This window comes from Fringilla coelebs (genome assembly GCF_963513975.1).
Source record: "Fringilla coelebs genome assembly, chromosome: 5".
Lineage (NCBI taxonomy): Eukaryota > Metazoa > Chordata > Aves > Passeriformes > Fringillidae > Fringilla > Fringilla coelebs.
In genome coordinates this window covers 32,397,311-32,417,395 of record NC_140033.1, presented here as the reverse complement: position 1 = coordinate 32,417,395, position 20,085 = coordinate 32,397,311, and the positions used below count along the sequence as shown (strand labels likewise).

Sequence of the window (20,085 nt, the reverse complement as noted above, 5' to 3'; positions counted from 1 at the left end):
TCTGTAGAGTCTCTGCAGCTCATCACTGAGGCAGATTTTGTGGGTGAGTGGGGCATGAAGTTCATTCCTACCACCTTCCTGACTTGTGTACAGCCTGAACAACTGTCAGGAAATCATGACCCTATGGGAACAGAATATCCATCTATTTCCCTATGGAAGCTGTTTTTTTCCTCTTCTGTAGTTGATGTGCTTCCTCCACAAATTCCCCCTTCACTTCTCCACATTACTGAAAGTCATTCTTGTCAGGCAGAGCAAAGGTTTGGCCTGCTAGCAAGTACATGTGGATCAGGTTTTGGGAGGGCTGATATTGTTGTGGTTTTTTTTTAATTTTGTTGCTGTAGTTTTCAGAAAAGCCTCTTATTTGAAAAGAAGGACTGTGAACTATTCAGTGTTTCCCAGTGGTTTTATTTGTTGTCTGAAAAGAAGTGTCTGGTCACTGTTTTTCTTGATGTATGTGAATTCTGTCCAGTGCATGCATTTAATTAGAGACTACAATTGTTGTTACGAGTAGTACTTACCTTTGAATTCTGAATAACAATTATCTTTTGCTGGACTGTTCTTTCTTCCCAAGGAAGTGCAGGCAAGCAGACCCACCAACTGGGTTTGGACTTGCAGGTGGGTTGGTCCAGGAGCAGCATTCACAGCCATGGCTTAGGCATACTTCAGTGGGGGTTGTGCAGGCAGGCTGTGCACTGTGGTAGTGGGCTCAGTTTCTGCTAGATGAAAAGAAAGTGGGGGATGCATGACAATCTGTCAGTTTAGCACACCTTTTCAGAAAGGGAGGACAAGACTGCTCTCTTCTTTGTTGAGAAATGAGGGAGAAGATGACCATGCCCATCCACTGCACCCTAGTGGGTTCAGAGCATGCTTAAGAGGAACACCAATTTCATGCTGCAGTTGGTGTAATTTTGAGGCCAGAAGAGTGCCAGGCTCTGAGAGCATGACGTGATTCTCTCCTGTTGAAACTGTCTCCAAGTGCAGGCAAGATGAGAAGTGGAGTTTTGTGGGACTGGGCAATGAAAGTAGCAGAGTGTAGAAGGGCTGTACCTCTACCTCTCTTAGGAGAGCAGCATGTGCATTACCCATTGCTGCCTTCTGGAACGTGTCTGAGTGAACAAGGCTGTTATTGCACTGCTTTATTTTCACTTCACATCTCTGGTACGTGTTCACACAGAAGACCATCTCAGTTTATGTCCAGAGGTCTGGTTGTGAGGGCTTTTGTGGGTAGAGTATGACAAATGCAGAAACACTGGATAACTCACTTCAGTTATGGTGTTCAGATATTCCGTGTATAGCTCATGCTAATCTGTTCTCTCTGTTTCTAAACAGAACATTTTCCTCACTGCATCTTTGATCATGTGCTACATATCAAGTATCTTAATTCCCACGTGCTTTATATTAGAGGGCTGAAGTTCATCATTGTCTTTGATAAACAAAAGACTACTCCAATGCAATGTAATTTCAGCACTAAGTTTTACAGGAAATATAAAAATGGTCAGCTTAAGGAAAGCAGTAGATAATTAAATTGTATCTACTTTAAGCTCTGAGGGGAATTCTGCCCTTACACTTGGTTTAGGCAAAAGAGTGTTTTCTTTCATCTGTGTAAGGGAGCAATTCATAAAATCAGCATTTCTGTGTCTCATCTGTGTTTGCAGTGCTTGATCTTCCCCCCGCCTCGGTTTAACTTCCTGCTAGCTTTTACTCATTTCAGTCTTTGCATGAAGATTTGGGCCTCTTCCACAGCACATTGTTTAATCAGCCCTTGTTTGTACTGGAACAGCATGGATGTTGCTGGGTTAGGTCAGGCAGTCAAGATGTGCAGTGTGTACAAGGGTTTTGTGCCAGCAGAGTGTATCAGTTTACCTGGCACTTGGGGAAAGCTCAACTTTCCTGGACACGTTGGCAGACTCCTTGGTGGTTTTTCCTGAAAGACCAATTGCTGCAAAGGATTCTTGTGAACCTTTGAATGAAAGTAATGAGTAGATAAAGGTACTGTTTTTTAAAGAGTCTGACCTGACAGGTTTATCTAATGATGACTTTGTCCACTTTTCCTGGGAGCATTTTTTTCCCCCCATTTCCATTATTTTTTCCCCAACTTGCTTTTGAATTCTAGCTAAGGTCTCCCTGTTTTTGCCTCAAGTCTCAATTAAATGCCATTCATGGCTTTCAAAAGGCTTTTAAAAATTATTTTTCCTTTATTTGATGTGGGTTTTTTTTGACAGCTCTTGTCTAACAGCTACATGCAGTAAAACGCTGTGGAAAGCTGACACAGATCATCATTGCCTAACTTAGACATTTAGCAATTAAATTGTCTCCATTTTGAAGTACATCTAAATGATGTTTTCTGTGTTGAAACTGGGATTAGGAAGTTTGTGCTGTGTTTTCAGATGATTTAATGCCCTGTCTAAAAACCAGCAAATGTCAGTAATTGTCAGTATCACAATTGTTCCAGTTAAAAGGAAATAAATAATCTCAAGTTCTGAAGGTGTCATAAAACACATCCTCTAATTTTCATCTGTTGAGTTTTAAGAAGTGTATTTATAGATTCAGTTCAAAGGAGCCAGGAGGAATGTTTCCCACTGCAATTCCATATTGGATAGAAACATCAAATTATTGTCCATTCCCTGTACTTAACCTTGTATACATGTGTGATCTTGTACACATTTGCAAGAAAGGTTAAGAGGAGAGAGCGCCTTTTCTACTCTGAACCCCATTTAATTTTAGTTGGGAAGAAATGGCAGAGAATTAGCCTGTATGATTTATTGGGTTGTAAACATCTGCATTCATTGTATCATGATTTTCTCCTTTATTGAAGTTTTGTTTTTTTTTTTTTTTACTTAGATGAAATCTAGACAGTTGCTTTTTCTAGATTGGTGCCATTTTAATTGAACAGTCTTGAGAGAATGGCATGTGTTGTACAATTCACTTTTTTGAAAGTTTCCTCTCATTATATAGCCAGTAGAATTGAGAGTTTAATAGAATTACAGGCATTTGATGTAAAGCATGCTAAGGAGTTAATTTTATGTTTATGCCTTCTGAATTTTTTTTTAACCAGGTACCTAATACTGTTTATGTAAAGCTGCTTTCTGTCATAGCAAGGTTGAGATCCTGGAGGAAGGGCTGCTGCTCTGAGGATAAATACAGGTGAAGAGAGGGTGGGAAGAGTGTGGCCAGCAGGTTGAGGAAGGTGATCCTCCCCCTCCACTTGGCCCTAACACCTGGAGTGCTGTGTCCAGTTCTGGCTCCTCAGGCTGGAGAGGGTCCAGTGCAGGGCAGCACAGATGATTGAGGGACTGGGACATCTCTCCTATGAGGAGAGGTGGAGGCAGCTGGGCTGCTTAGTCTGGAGAAGACTGAGAGGGGGTCGCAATAATGTGCATAAATACCTGAAAGGCGGGTGTCAAGAGGATGGTGCCAGACTCTTTTCAGTGCCGCCCAGCTACAGGATGAGAAGAAATGGCCATAACCTAAACCACAGTTTCAGCGGAACCTGAGGAAGCCCTTCTTCACACTGAGGGTGGCAGAGCACTGGAACAGGCTGTCCCGGGAGCCATGGGGTCTCCCTCTCCGCAGACATTCCAAACCCGCCCGTTCCCGCAGCCGACCCTGCCTTGGCCCGCGGCTCGGGCGGGCGGGCGATCGGCGGAGGTGCCGCTGCGCGCAGCGTCCGCCAGGTGGCAGCAGCGGCCCGCGCCGGGCGCGCCGCGGCCCCGAGGAGGCGATCCCTGCCTGTGGGGAGCCCGGCCCGGCCCCGGCCCTTGGCGCTCCCGCCGCCTCGCCGCTGCTGGGCTCCGTGCGGAAAGCCGCCCTGTGCTCACCCTCACCTGCTCGGTACCCTCGGTACCCTGAGGTGCCCTCTGCAGGCTGCGCTCCGCCCTCCCGCATCCCGCACCGGGGAAGGCGGACCCGGCCTTGGGAGCAGCTGCCCCGCGCTGCAGCACGTGTCCCGGCAGGGACTGCGGGGCTCCGGCTAAATTAACTGCTCCTGCGGGGAAAAATACCAAAACCAAACAAACCCCGCCCAAACCAAAACCAACAACAGCAACAAAAAATACGCTAGCTCAGAATTCATTCTCCTGCTGGAAAATGAGGAAAGCTTTGTATACACTCGGTCTAGAATGAGCCCTTTACACTCATAAAGGCTTTAGAGGCATTCTGGGGCTAGTGCCCATGTTTGTACTTCTTTCCGAGCACCACTGTTACAAAGTATTTCTTTAAAAGCCAATGCCTCTGCATCAGAACGAATTGGTGGCCTTGGTGAGCTTAGTTTTATTTTGCTTTATTTTTCTCCTTCAAATCTTGTTGAGCTGTTGGAAAGCCTTGCCTGCTTTCCTTGCTGTTGAAAAAGAAAGCAAAGTATGTAATATCGAAATGTACATGCCGCTCAATGTACTCTGACACTTCGTGGTAGTGAATTGAAGTTCTGGATGGGAGAGCCCAACAACAGCAATGATTTGAGAAAACTCAGTACACAGATGTAGTTTAACTCAAGGATGTTCTGAAAAGGAGGCCCTAAGGATTATCCATGTTCTCTCCTATAATAGATGCTTCTGAAATCTGCTTATTGGAAGAAATGCATTTTGATGTAGGCATTCCAGCTCTTGCAAAGTATATGTATGACAGAGGTGAAACCAGGTGAGGAATTGCACATTGTTTGAAGGTCTTGGAGGATATTCTGAATGGAAATGAAGGTTTCTTAAAATTCCTGGCAGTGCTTGGAAAATCTGTAGTATTTGTAAGTTTAAATTATTTTGATGGTTAGAAATGTCAGATTGCTTTGAACTTTCTTTTCAACTTAATTTAAAAATATACAGAAGCCGTGGAGAGGAGAATCAGCTTTTCTATGGCAAGATTAGATAAAGAGGCATTTATAACAGACCCGTGTCTGTGACCAAAGGTTCTACAAGATATGATTTATAGCTTGGAGGTGTTTTTCCTCATGCTCCTTACCACCCATCCCCCCCCAAAAAAGTTGGTGAGTGCAGTAGAACCCATGTCCCTGTGGCAGCCACGTGCAGTTTGCACACACAGCTGAGGATGGCCTGCTGGGACAGTACCTCAGCACTGTGTTCATGGCACAAATGGGATGGATGGATGGATGGATGGATGGATGTGCATTGGCCAGTGAGGAGTCAGCAAGTTATTTGCCACAGACACCTCTGCCACTGGCTCAGGACAGTGCCCAAGTGCTGCCGAGCATCCCTGCTGCTGCGCCAGGTCACCTCCCTCCCCTGAAATTTGTAGGAGATAAATTTGGGACAGGGACCTCCTCCCACCTCTGCAGATTTTCAGTCAAATTGCACCTGTCACAGTTTGTATTTATTGTAGTGTTTTTCTTCAGATAAATTTAGCTCTAAAATAAAGCTCCAAATTTCATACCCCAAGGCATGTACATTTGAGCTGTTTGTTTCTTGGTGCAGATATGAAAATGGCTGAAGTATAGATCAGGCCAACATATATTCATAATAAAAACCACATAAGAGTAGGCATGGATTAGCCAGAAAAGATCTGCCAGTATTTGCAATAGTGGTGTTAAATGATGCTCCCTGTTTGAATCCAGTATTATAAGGACAGACTAGTTTGAAATGGACACAGGAGAGAAGGGTAATTTGTAGTGTGTTATTACCTGAGGCTAAACTACAGACAGCAGAATGAATTCATTTGCATACACTTCAGTGTTTGTTTAAAATGTGTGAATGAAAGTAGCTCGTTTATTTACGTGCTGTGTGTTCTGCAAGCTTTCTTGGGGCACTGTATGTATATTTTTAAATATACATGTGTGTATGTATATATATTTATGTGTTTTGTTTTTTTCTTTCCAGGACTTTATTGACTGTTGGTGAAAAGTATAATTTGCATTCTCCACTTGTGTTAAGCAGAAGGACTCTTTTAATATATAATGTTCTTGCACTCAGAATCACTTTAGCATCCACTCATTCCCTGTGTTTCTGAAGGATAGCCTTGTGGGACAGCTGCATCTTGCTATTGTTCTTAAGGTGTATACCCCACAGTCCTAGCATTCCTCTTTGGAAGTAGGTAATTATTCATGTTGTGGCTGAGTCTCATTAGTTATCTGCTGTCTATGTAAAGCAGTCTCCAATTATACCATCAGGTACCTGTTGCTAAGCTTCATTTATCTTTGCCTTCGTTGTGATTTTGCCATAGCAAATTCTCTTGTATCCATGAGAGTTGCTATTTATTCCTTAATACCTGATGTTTTATAGTCTCCTGACCTGATTTTTCCCAAACATCTTTGTATAAGTAATAGGTACTCCTCAACTTTCTGTTTTTCTCCTACTCGTAGCTGCAAGAAAAGGCAGACAGTGGGACAGACAGTTTAATAAAGACTCTATTGTATTTTTGGTTTCTCCAGGAGACTTCATTTTCTCAAGCACTAATTGCAATGCTGTCTTTATAAACCTTGTTCTCTTCTCCCCCAGGATTTGCAGATAGAGCGAGAGCGGACCGTGTATAACATTTCTGGCGGCTGCACAGCCCTGGTGGTGGTGTATTTATTGGGGAAGCTTTATGTGGCAAACGCTGGGGACAGCAGGTAAGTGCGTTGTCTCTCCATCTAGTCCTTCACCCCAAACTGCCCGGGCCTGGTGTTACTGAGTCCCTTAAAGCAGACAGCATCACAAGAAGATTCTGTTTCTTGGCTGGATGCTTAGCACTTCTCACAGAAATGAATGCAAGTGCCAGGGATAGCATTCCAGTATCTTGAGCAGTGCTTGCAGTCAGGGAACTGATAGCACTTCTGGTCCTATAGCAGTTTCTGAATGACTTGATGTTTGCAGAGAAGTGGAAAGGTGCTGAAAAGCCATTGGAACAGAAGAGGTGTTGGGTGTGTAGTAGGATTGTGTGTTGAACACTGGCAAGGTGACTATCTCGAACAGCTGGTAGGGCTACATTTGTTCCATAGGAAGTCCTGTGGCTCCTGTTGCCAGGCACAGTCTTGATAGGCCATTTGCCTTCAAGATTTTAATGTAATTGAAGGTAGTGATCCGTATGCAAATAGCTGCTACTCTTGCCTTGTGGGAGGAGGAGAGGGAGACAGGCTATCACAGTATAGGTTTTTCACCTTGTCCTGTTCTAGCTCAAGTACTTGTCCAGTTCTCAGAACTGAATGCTGCTGCTTAGGAGCTGTTGCTTTGTTTTATTGTGAAGTTGGATTCTTGAAGACTCATTATAAGAAGCATTTTCTTTGTCTTCTGATGTTGCTAAAGACAGGAGCATACTGGAAATCTCTCACTTGCATTCTTTTCCCCTCTCTCACTCTGCCCTTACCACCATTGGAGAGAGATAATGAGGCTCTTCTTGCAAGACTTCAGACTTCACAGGTTTCTTTTGGCAGTGCACTGCATAAACAGGGCAGGGAAAAGAGTTCACATGCGATAGTAACTGCTCATGTATTCTGTTCATTAATAGCTGAATAATTAACATCCGCAAGGGTATTGACCCATGTTGTCTTGATGCCTAAAGAGGCTACCTGAAACAGGGGGTAGACAGTGTTAAAGGAGTGAAGTAGGTGTTTATTAAAAGGCCTTTAAAGGATACACCTTGGGCAGTACAAGAGCCCTGCTGTGACTCCACCCAAGATGCACCCAAGATGAATGACTGGTCCTGAGCTTTTACACTTTTATAAGTATTGGTCCATTTACATATTTGGGTTAATTGTCCAATTACAGCTTCAGGTTATGAAGCCCCATCCTCCCAGTTGGTTCTCAGGCTGGAAAAGGATTGTTTTGTCTAACTGCACTGTGAAGAGAACTTGCTAACACTATATATGAAATTCAAAGTTACATACTAATGCAGTACAGAATCTGAAAAATATGAAAGCTAAAACTTAAGGCATCAGTCTTTAGGTGAAGACTGCTATGTTTGTGTTTAAGGTTTGTGCATACACAGTTCATCTTTGTAGTGTGTACACCCACATCCTTACAGAGACAGCACTCAAGGGTTTTGTAGTTTAAACCTAAGGTTTTTATTGCCTCTTGCTGCTTTACACTGTGTAGGAAGTCAGATAAATCCTTTGTGCATAAAATTCCTGTTCTTTTCATGCTGGTGATTGGTTTTAAGATGCTAAATTTGCTGTATGTGTTGCAAGTTGTTCACCCAATTTCTATTGACAAGTGACATATTTGAATCTCCTTTTTGTATCAAATGTCAAGTGAGTCCTCACATGGTAGTTGTAAACATGTTTGAAGTGATCACCTATTTGGTCAACAGAGCTCCTAGCTGAACTACATTCTGTCTCTTCTGCCGTTAAAGTAGCAATAATGTTTTCTTGTGCTATTGCGCTTGAAGTACAGCTGAGCCTCTTTCTTTGAGTTGGCTAATTTGCTTTATTGTCTCTTAAAAGTGTACTGTGTAAAACTGGGCATGCAGGACTTACCTCTGAGTAGCCAAGATCTTTGTCCTTAAATGATTGGAACTGGCTGCTTCCAGTTCCCTCGGGATTCCTTCTGTGCTCCCTGAGGGCAGCCTCAGTTCCACTGCAGCCTCTGATACCCAAGGGCAAGACGCTGCTGTTGGCAGTGATCTGGAGCTGGTGCCAGAGTATTGGTGTAACTGTAGTTAAACATACTAAGTCTTCAAGAAGTTTTGCATGTTCATTAAGTCCACCCAGAACATCTGTTCAGAAAAAGAGGGAGGGGGCAGGAAACAAAAAGGAAACCATCAGCAAGACTAGGTGTTTTTTGAGCCAGGATTCAAATTCTCATTCCTAACATCTTGTTGGTAATGAAGTCCCTCCAGATTCAAAATAGTTTGGTTTTGCACTTCCCAAATGGACCTCACAGAAAGTCTCTCATATGATGAGGAGTATTGTTACAAAATCTTTCATTTTCAGCTAAGTCCATTCCTCGACTTTCCTAGCTCTAAAGGAATTTTAAAGCTTTAAAGTGTAGATCAGTTGGTTTGGGTCTCTCCCACCAAATCCCCTCTTTCCCACTTAGAGGGAAAAAACCAGCTGTTGCAAAGCATCTGGGTTGTTGTCATGACAAAAGGGACATTTTAGGATTAGACAAGCCACTCTGAGGTTGTCTGCCCCCTGCCAGAGTGCACAGTGCATTCCTATTTTTTGAAGAGCCCAGTTATGTAGTCAAGAAATTTTACTTGGGTTGGTTGGGAAAAATAAATTTGTTTTTGATGTCTCACGCCTTGTGTAGTCAACTTGTGGTTTCTACAGATAAAAGGGAGGGCAGTGAGAAATACAATAAGGAAACTACTTCAAGAAATGGTTATCTGCTCTCAAGAAGAAGGGTGGGTTTGTTTTTTCTCTCAAACAGGGGACTTGTTTTGTTGCTGTTGGAACTAGATGACAAAACCCTTAGTTTCTTTGAGTTCACCTACTCATTTGTGCCTTTCCCGTCTCCTCATTCTCCTTCTCTCTCTGCTACCCCACTGGACAAGGCCTACAAATAAATCAAGTTTCCCACAGATAGGAATCCGTGAGAGAAGGTTTTGTGTGGGAAATAAACATTTTGGGTTCATGCAAACCTAACCAAAGGTTAGGCTTTAAATTTCAGGGAACTTCAAAACAGCAGAAGCTTTTAAAACGGGGTTTTGAACAGCTTCTGCTGTCAGAGGACCAAGGTATGTGCAACAAACTGTTACTATCACAATGAGACTAAGGAAACGTTAAGTGTGAGACTTGAATAATAATGTACTGTGTGGTGCCAGCTATACCTCAGACTTACGTCTGTGGTATTCAGTTTATCCACCAAAGCTTCTCAAATCTAATCATTTCATGCCACGTACCCTGGCAGTGTTGTATAGCAGCTGTCCTTTTGTAGTTGATGTGTAATTACATCATGAAAAGACTTTAATTACCATATTACTAAATTACCAGCCAGCAATCCTTTCAGGTTCAGCCCTAGCTCACTTCTGTATGGACTATTAGGCTTCTCCAAGCTGAACACTTTTGGTTGGTGTAAAAGGGAGGAAAAATTGTGCTAATTGTAGGTTTTGTTATGAACTATTATTGAGCTTGATGTTATGGCATCACTAATGTCAATGATAAAATTAAACTTCTGCTAACGATGCAATCACAGTTCTGTAATAATTATATGTTAACTGCACATGATACCAGAACCCTACTAAAAATGAGGTGATGTATTCAGAGCCTGATGAAAACAACTTGGAAGGAACTGCTTTCATTCTCCAATGGCTTGTCTGATCATTCTTGGACTCTGCCATAAATATACCTACTTGTACAGTCAAAATTCATGTCTGAGTATCGGCCAAAGCTTTTTCTAGTGTTTCTTTCTCTCTCTTTCATCTTTTCAGTGATTAGCATTGTCCATGCAGGGTTATCTGATTAGGGACTGATAGTGCTATAGTCAGCTATCCAATATATGGTGCTTTTTTATGGTGAGCTTAGAGGCGCTGTGTTTGCTTACCAGCATGACGTATTTGCTTTGAAAACTAGGCCATTGGAATAGTTGCTTTTTATTTATTTTCTTTTTAAAATATGGACTAGTAAATCTTCTCTGGTCATTTTTTTAAATAGTGTAGTTCAGTTCTATATTGCTAAAGTGACTTTTACGTCTAAACTGCCATGACATGCCTTGTTAATCTCAGTTCCTTTTAGTTTTATGTTCATTATTAGGGTGCTGTTTTATAGCTACTGATGAAGCAGTTGTAAAACAGGGACTTAATGTTTTTACTGATTACTGCCCAATTATTGTATAGCCTCATGCAACATAACATTTGTCCAATATCACTGCAATGACTGTAATGCAATATGATCATATTAACCATGTTTGGCACAGGCATTCTTCTGGCTTTTGTGCTGTCTGGAGCTGCTCGGAGACTGCAGGCACTTCCATTTTGTGCTGTGCTTGGAGCCACACAGGGAAGCTGTGTCTTTACTGTTATACAAGAAGCAGAACATCGCAAGTTGATTTGACTTTTCCATATACCCTGAAACCCTCGCTAAATCTGCAAATGGGTTCTTGGGCTTTTTCTGATTTATTGGTAAAACATGGTGTGAAAGCAAAGAGCCTGATGTTTCAAAGCCTTCACAGACTTGCAGGGTCACTGAATTTTTTGCTTTGCTTCATCAGCTCTTTTTTATCATCTTTTTGCCTCCTTGCTTTTTCTCCCCAGTACTTAGGTTTTCAGGGCATATTCAGACTCTACTTGAACATACCTCCTCACGTCTAGAATAGATTTTCTCCTCCTTGCAAGTGTAAAATTACTGTTAAGGCATTTTGGCTTATTAAATGGTAGGAGCTCATTGAGTGAATATTTTTGTGATGGTTTTGTGTGGGCACAAGTGAAGTAACTTCATTGTTACTTCAAGAGACCAGGTGTGGGAGAGTGTGTTCATAAGAGTCTTCTCCCAGTGTAATAAAACAGTGAATTGAAAATTGAATCTGTTTACCATTTCAGTTCTTTTTGGATTTGCTGCTTGTGTTGAAGCTTACTACATTTATACTTCCTCTTTGTCATGGTGCTTGTCAGTTGCTTCCCTTATGGTTAGTTCTCATTATGGGAAGTCAGAGTTGGGCTTTAATTTGCTTTTATGAAGTAAATAAGAGTGGCATGGAAACAGCCACGTATCTGCTGACTGGCAGTGTAGCTTAAATAGAATTTCTGAGAAGTCAAAATTGATGATTCTGAGCCATTTTTGTGGTTCATGGTATCTGACCTCTTCTTTGAGGCAGTCCAGCAGAGTCATTTTTGAATGAAGCACTAACACTGTGTAAGGATGGAAACAAAAAAGTGTTCTAATATATTGCTACTGTAAATTATTTTACTTTAGTCTTTGGTTTACTGTCTAGGAAGCTTTAATTTTCTGTTTTTCGTAACTACTAATCTTCCAGTCTAAATAGTGTGTATTTTCCCTGTTTTCTGTGAGTAGTCCCAGGCCTAAGCCTTCTCTGTCTCCTTATATCTGTGTCTGCATAAACAATAACTGTGCTTCATACTAGAGACTTAGAGGTCTCTAGGGAAGGACTTAGTGACTAAGCTTCTCCAGTCTGCAGTATTTGGAAAAGCATTCTTTTTCCTGTCTTCTCCTAAAGAAGGGACAAAGAAAGTTGCAAAACTGAACAACACATTGGAGCCATGCAATCGGTAGGGCTTTCTCTTCATTCTCTGAAGTTCTCATTCCTCCAAATTCTCAGAAGATGCCCTTACCATCTTACCCAGAGGTAAGAGCAACACTTATGGATTGTAGTTTGGCCAATCTACGTTACGTCCCCCTATAGGTTATTATTAATTCTCTGACAGAATCACTTGAAAATAAAAAATGTTTGATCATTTCAGGGCAACAGATAACCTAAGTCTGGTTCGCTGACAGGTCTGTGTAATGAGGAGAGACTGAATTCAACGCAAGGCAAGTCTCTGCCATGTGCATTCTCCTTCCCTGCAGTTTGATAAGTGGAGAGGTCTGATCCTGACTAGCCCAAAATGCTGGAAAAGATTAGCCATGTTCAGGAGACATGGCCATGTCCTTTTCCTCTGTTCCTCCTGTCTCTTTTCGTTAGAAGCATCATCTGCAGGCCTGCAGGAAGCCCTTCTCCCCTTTTCCTGCCTGGTCTCCTTCCAGGGAGAAGCAGGAGCACAAGATTCATTGGAATAACAGCAACCTCAGATATTGCAGGATTTTGTGCTGGGTAAAGCTTTTGAAGGCACTTCAAGAAACACTTTAGGTGAGGTGTGAAGAGAAGGTGTTAGATCAGAAAGAAGTCATTTCACTCAAAGGGCAATGCTATGGAAGAGTGTTTTCTAGTTATCCAGTGAATGACAAGTTCCAGGTTACTGGCATGTCATATCCAGCACTGACTTGGCAGAAATTTATTAATTTGGTAGTAAATGTTTGCAGGCTTTGAAGACAAAACAAATGTCCAACTTCTTTTCCAAGCTCTTGTTTTTCCTGGAGAGAGCATATGCTTTAGCAATGCCTATGGCAATTAGCAGGTATTGAAGCCATTGTAAACATTTTCAGAGGGGGGTACATTCAGTTAAATCTTTGGTCCTTATCACACAGGCATTATCTTATGTTCCAGGTAATGAAGAAGGAGAAAATTTTTGGCTATTGGAGTAATACCAGTAATCTGTAAAGCCACAGTTCATTGGTATTGGTTTCCAGGAATAAAGAATTTTATTAACTTTAATTCTCATGGGTTTTCAGCCTTAAAAAAAAAAAAAAGAAAAAATCTCCAACAAACTCCAAACAAACTGTCTTTTAAATTTGTGCCTTTGTAGCTGGCCACAGAGACATGCGAGTTCTTCACTGCAGTGTTGCAGGGCCAGGGCCAAGGCATGGGAAGCAGACTGGGTACCTTGCTTCTCTAGCTCCCATCTCTACTATGGGAGGAGGAGCAGAGGGTGCACCTGAGGCTTGCTTGGTGTATGTTTCAAAGTCTGCTGTGGTCCTTTCTATGCTGAAAAGCTTTTCAAGTCACCTGAATTCAACAAACTGAAGGCAGCCCAGGCTGTTCAGTCTCAGCAGCAGCTATGCAGTGCTGCTTGAGCCCTGCTCCTGGGACTTTTAGTGATGGCTCTGGTCACTTCTGTGTGGGTGAGTGAAGCTGGGCTGGGGTAGAAATTCACCCGTGAAGAGTGGGCAGAGAGCGTGAGTTGCAATCTTTGCTTTCACATCTCAGTCCAGTTTGTTCCAATATCTTGCTACTGGTACTGAGTTAAGCAGAAAAGCTGAGATCAAAATAGATATGACTTCAGGTGCTATAGTAATTCTCTTTGTCAATGGTAAAACAGTGAAGAGCAGAGAGATAAAAAATCCTTGTTACTTCCATCTTACATGGACAGCCATATCCCAGGCACATTACTGGCAAAATAAACACTGACTTGCACAGCAATGCCTGCATCCACTAAGCCCAGGTTTAGTTGCCATAGTAACTTGTCTTGGAGATGAATGTGATATCCTGGACAGCAGAGAAAAAGACTTTGATTCCACAGATACCGGTCCTGAGGCTCAGAGCTGGCCACAGAGATGTGACTGCATTTCTTTGTTCATTTCCCTGGCATGGCCTGAGTAATTGGTGGCATGTTGTTCAGCTGTCATACAGAAACGTGGTGGTCTGTCATCAGTGCAACCTTGTACTTAGCTGTGTTCAGATGAAGAATACAGCAAAATCATTGGGGCAAAATGAATCCTAAGAGAGCAGTAAATCTCCAGCCTAAGGGTATTGGAGCCAACGGTGGGCAGGTTTTGTGTGCTAGTAGTGTCACTATAAACTGGTTTGTAATAGCTTTCTAGCTGCCAGCTGAAGCCCTTCCTGAAAGATTGATGTGTTGAGATATAAACCATCAGGAGAGTAATTAATTACACAGTGTTTCAGTTTAGTTCATTCACATTTGGGTTAGTACTACTGGAGCTGGAGTAGATATTACTAGGAGTGTATAGGTAAAGTTACAAAGCCACTACTTGTCCAATAGCAAAATTTACTTTCCTGATTAATTAAACAAGAACATTGCATACAGACAGCCAGTGCCATCACATTAACGGGAGGGTGGGGATAACTAAAAAATATATACTTAGCCTTTAAATAAAGCACAGTTAATAAAGCAAACTGCTAATAATAGCTCCATGCTTAGATTTCATCAGCCAAGCAACACACTTGAGAACCTAAACAAGAGCAGGGAATTCACTCACAGTAGAGTCTCATGGGAGTAGAGCTGCAGCCCACTGAAGAGGCACTGACAACTTGAAGCATATCACTCCAGGGGTGAAAAATGATGGGGCAACGTGTCTTCTCCAAGCTATCTCCTCTGTGGACAGCCTGCAAGCTCAGCATTACATTTCATTTTAAACTGTAGAGTAGTGATGCAGAAACAACTGAAGTCATTTAGTTCCATTGTTGGTGACAGCCAGGTGCTTCTCATTGTTAGATGCAATATATAGGGCAGACTGCCAGCAACAGAAAATCCTTTTAACTGCTGCTTACTAAGTTGTTGTGAGTACATACGATGGAATACCAGATCAGTTCTAAAGATTCTGATTTCTGTCATATTTCGTGGCAGTAAGGAAAATCCTGACTGGTTCAGGTGCTATTCCACATGAGAAGTAAGCCCTTCCATGGAAATCTGTGTTATTCTGCTTACAGAAACAGTTTCTATTTGCCTATTTGTGGTGCTGTATTAAAAATAATACAAATAATTCAGTAAGATCAGACCACCAGAATAGTGACTTCAGAGTATTTCAGCAGCCTCATTGTGCCCAGAGGCCTTCTCCAAAGGAATCATTAAGTAAGCACTAGAAATATAAATATGAATGAGTCAGGTAATTGGAAACAACATAAAGCTCTACATGTGTGTGCACAGGAGCAGCTCATGTGCTTCCAGGTGCCTCTGAAAGACAACTTTCAGGGTGTGTCTGCAGGGACTGGATTATATAATTTCTTTCTCTGCTTCTTTTCAAAGGCAGGAGGAGGTTCTCATCTTGCCACAGGAGAGGTAAGGCACACTCGGCCCCATGCTGTGGCAAAGACATGAAGAAAGGACCTTGAGTGAAATTCTTGGGAATGACCAGAGAGAGTCCTGGTGGAGCAAGGGCTGTGCTTGGCAGTTGTGCTGCTGAGATACTAACCCTTGGAGCAGCTGGGGTGGCTGGCAGTCCGCAAAAAGCCTTAGCAGAAGTTTGGGAGTGATCTTCATTGTTCTGGCAGGAAATGCCAGAGCACGTTCCTGTAGGAAATTACTTTTGCAGTACTTCACCAAGGCAAGTTCTCACACCTTTTATTGGCTTGAGGGAGCTGAAGTTCCTCCAAGTGATGAATGAAAGTATCTGAGCAGCCTGCTCACAATGTAACATGAAACTACATTGTCACAGAAAGAGCCGCAAGCAGGGAGAGTCTACTCCTGCTTAACGTTGGCGTTGTTTGGCTGAAAGAAAAATGATCCAGTGTTTCTATCCTGTCACAACCTTTCTGTGAACAGGCTCATGTTTGTGCTGAAAAATATGAAGAAATCAGGGTGGCACAACTGTTGAGTGGCAGTAAATAGAAAATGAGGACAGAGACTATTTTCACTGGCTCTACTCCTTCCCTGGTTTGTTGCTTGTTTTCATCTTGATAGTGATGCCAAGTAAGAGTTAGGGCATTATCTTAAGTATTACGGGTGAGAGGGTATTTTTTCCATTGGTCATCATTGGCACCCATTTTATTACCAGCTAAATGTTATATAATAGTTTGTTCCACTATCCCCAGCCTGCCTTAATTCATAAAATTAAGGAAATTGTTTAAAGGCTTTGCACTATACTTCCACGTTGTTAGTGAATGCATGGGATGGAGTATGAGATCAGTTCCATACTTACTGCCAGTGCAGTGAGCTGTTTGTACACCTGGTTTCTAAAGAAACATTGAGAAATGGGTCTGGGTGGGACTAAGTGAGAGTAATTCAGTTTGAAGAAGTAAAACCAAGGTGCCAGTGCTGAATGTATTAAAAGTCATCAGTAATCATAGTGGCAGTAAGTTCCAGTACTTCATTTGCAGAAGGAAAAAACATTTCTCATTTTAATTGTTTTATAGCCATTGTCTTTCACTTCTTAGCAATTAAGAAAAGGTAAAGAAATTTTAAAAAGCACGACTGGTTTGAAGCTTAGCAACCATTAGCATTGATCTTCCCTGGATTATTTAAATATATGCATTTAGTTACCAAAATAAACAAGTACCCATATAGACTGATTTCATAGTCCTAGGATTTACTTTCTTTTTTCCACAGCTATCTTGTGACACACCTAATTAAAATCTACTGCTTAGTTCCCCTTTGAATATAATAAAACCCTGCCTTATTCTTTCACTCAGTTTAATTCCGCTTTCTTTTTCACTGGCACATTTCTAATACTTTTGCAGACAGGCCAGACACTTCTGCTTCATCTGAACTGAATCCACATGCTTAACACCTTTTGACAAAATGGATGAGGCCTCCCTGTGGCTTGGAATTGATATACACTGTCAAAAAGGGTTTTCTGAATGGTTTTTCTCTGTCACCTTTACCAGATTTTTGTCCTGTCTTGTAGAAATGTGCAGTTTAATGTTGCGTTTCAAATCATTTTTGCCTGAAAAAGTGTGTAATGGAATCAGGGTGTCCCCTGAATACTCCTAACAGTTGGAGATGTCTCTTTGTTTTGAAAAGCAGAATCCCAGTAGACCTGTGACAGCAGTGGAATTACACTCTTGACCTTGTTCACTAAAGTGTTGCTTTCTCTCTATGGTGAAATGAGAGTAACCAAAAAGAGCTTCCTCTAAAATGTATGTGTTTCCTCTATTCGTTTCTCATAAGAAACATAGAAAGGATGCTGTGCAATTTTCAGCTGATTGTGTTTGCCACAAAAGAAAAAACAAACAAACAAATAAACCCAAAGTCCTCCTTGATTAAAGGAGAGGAGGTAGTTGTTGGCCATATTAAAAATGCAAAAGCAGTTGATATATCAATGTTTTCCCTAAGCCAGTGTTGTTGCTACATCCTGAGCATCACAGCAGCAGTACAGTGCAGTGGCAAATTTTTATCCTGTTGTTACTTCATTCTCCCTGTATTTTAAATCAAATGTGTACTAAGGCATCAAATACAATTTCTAAGTATTGAATCTGAATATAGGAAATAACCATATACTTAGTGTTCTATGTGAATTTAGGTGATCGTTATGGACTTCAGAGCCAGGTTAATCCAAAAGATAAATACACTGTTTTCTGCAGATGCACATGCAGCCTTTTAAGCTCCTGATGTTTCTTGTCATGTGCCTGTGACTGAGCAGACATAGACGGCTGTAGGATTTGCCATGACTGCTGGTCCTCCCTTGTGCATTTAGCCACTGGCACATCTCTTGTTCTCCATTTACTTATTCACGGTGTGACTTCTCTCTGGAGCAGAACTCCTTGAGAGGCCAGAAGAGATACAAAATCAGATTCTTGTTTCTTCCATTTTAGGTTACTTCAGCTGTGTTTTGGGGAGATTTTTCTCCAGAATATTCCTATTTACTGTGAACATCCTAGCTCTGGAATAGTGAACATACTCTCATTGTCATGCAGAGCACGTGAAATGCAGGTGCAGGTACAATCCTGTAGTTCCTACGGGTGGGGAGCTAGGACTCAAAAGAGAGGAAAGGACTCAGGGAAATCTAGTTTGTTTTTAGAAGAGATCAGAATAAGTGACTTACTGGCCTCTGTGGCCTCAAGACTTCAGAGCAGTTTCTTACTGTAGATGATGCTGTGTGGAGAGGGCATCAGAGCATTTAGGGCAATGCACTGAGGAGGCTGCAGATCTGTGACTCCTGATTGCCAATCCTGCCAAAAAAAGCTTTTGTTTTTTTAATTACTATTTCATTGGTGATATAAATTAATGATTGGTATGGGTCTGAAGCAACCTTGTCATCAGAGAATATTTGGTTAGTGTTGACATACTTGTTTCTCTGCAAACATGAATCATCCATCTGCCTTTGGCAGGCTCGCCCCGTGGCTCTGCTATAATGTGTTTCACCAGTGTGGTGGAAATTAAAATGTCACTATTAAACATGGCAAAATCAGATGCTGTCTGGGCACCGCATCTATTCAAGGAGTTCTTGCTTCCTATGTAGTTATTTCTGACAGTTTAATAGGACAGCTGTATTCTGGCATAAAACAATACGTTCATATATCCTCAATACATGGGGAGTTAAATGCTATTAACATTAACAGAACACTATTTCCTTGCATACGTGAGTGTTTCATGCATGGCAGAAGCAGTAATGCTCATGTAACACCACAGTGCTGCTTAGGCCATTAGGAAGTGTAAAGTCAAAATTAATTGTCCTGCAGGACCATATAGAGTGGGTCTCTAAAAGCAGTTGCTGGAGCTGTTTGCAGCTGCTGCATCAGCCAGGTTCCTTCCTCGTGAGCAGTTATTGACTCTGGGCTATTGAATTCAGGGCTCTGGAGGTTGCTCAGTGGAAAAAGCCTTCAGTTGCTGCTTGGCAGCTCTGTCACTGCAAGGTCATGGAAAGGGCATGTCAGTCTCCCAACCCAATTAGGGCCTTATTCGGCACCTTTTCAGTCACAGGGGAAAATCCCGCTGAGCAGGGTGGCTCCCAGGCCAGGCTTTTGCACCCAGTCTCCTCAGTGAGACAGCCAACAAATGTGTCCCTTTTTGTCACTTGAGCCATCAGAAATACACTTTGCTGTCATGAAACAGCTAAGCAGTTAGTGCAGAAAGGCAAAGAGCCCAGAACAGGCTTATAAGCTCACCACAGTTGAATTTGGACCAGTGCCTCATATGTATATATCTGTGTCCCTCCCTTTACTCATATCTAGAGCTGTCTCATTCCTCAGATCAAATCATTTGACTCTTATGAACAGCTGTAACTTGCAAGCTGAATTAAGTCCAACTGCTGAAAACATTAATGAAAACCATAAAACTCTCTTTTACAGCATATCAACAGTATTGCTTTAATTCCTCCCCCTCTGAAATTTGTGTGTGTGTGTGTGTGCTAGGTTGTGCTTTCCATCCCAGGTGGCTGCCAATTCTGGTGAAAATAAGTTGAGCTATGAAAGGTTGACCCACTCGCCTCTGAATTGCTTTTTATATGATGTGAGTCCCTCAGGGCCCAATTCTACCCATAGAAGTGAGAATGACAGCTATCAAAATATATACGAAGCATGTCAATGTGCACAAAGAAAAAGGTGAACCCCAGACTGGTCTGAGTGGTCTTTAAAATGTGGATTTCCTGTGAAATGGTGATTAAAGGGGAAGCAAAGAATAATTAGAAAATTAGCCTGATGTACTAGCAGTTATATCGATGTGTGGTTTTATATTAGCTCTTTCAGACAAGCAAAAGATCAGAAAATCCCTTATGACTCACTTATACTAGTGTGTAAAATTTGGTTTGGAGTCTGATCAGCTTCTTTCATCAGTCTAGTCTAGACTATTGCCAGAGTACATACTCTGTACTAAACCTACAGACCCCTTAAGTGGAGGCCTACTCAAGTGAATCAAATAACATATTAAAAAGTTATATAAAATGTTCACTTCTGAGTAAATTAATCTTGTTCAAAGCTGAATGCCTTAGGAACTGCAAAAATAAAGGCAAAAGTATTGTTGCAGAAGAGAGGTGTTAGTTCTTAATTCATATTTAAATTA

At 41.8% G+C, this 20,085-nt stretch overlaps 1 protein-coding gene across 1 annotated transcript in view; it reads left to right on the top strand.

Annotated features, from left to right (window-relative positions):
• The window catches only part of PPM1H (protein phosphatase, Mg2+/Mn2+ dependent 1H), a 130,046-nt gene that overhangs the window by 66,727 nt on the left and 43,234 nt on the right, over positions 1-20,085 (top strand). Inside the window, exon 4 of the mRNA XM_084205990.1 lies at positions 6,441-6,553. Coding sequence (XP_084062116.1) covers positions 6,441-6,553 — 113 coding nt within the window. The remainder of the gene's footprint in view (positions 1-6,440; positions 6,554-20,085) is intronic.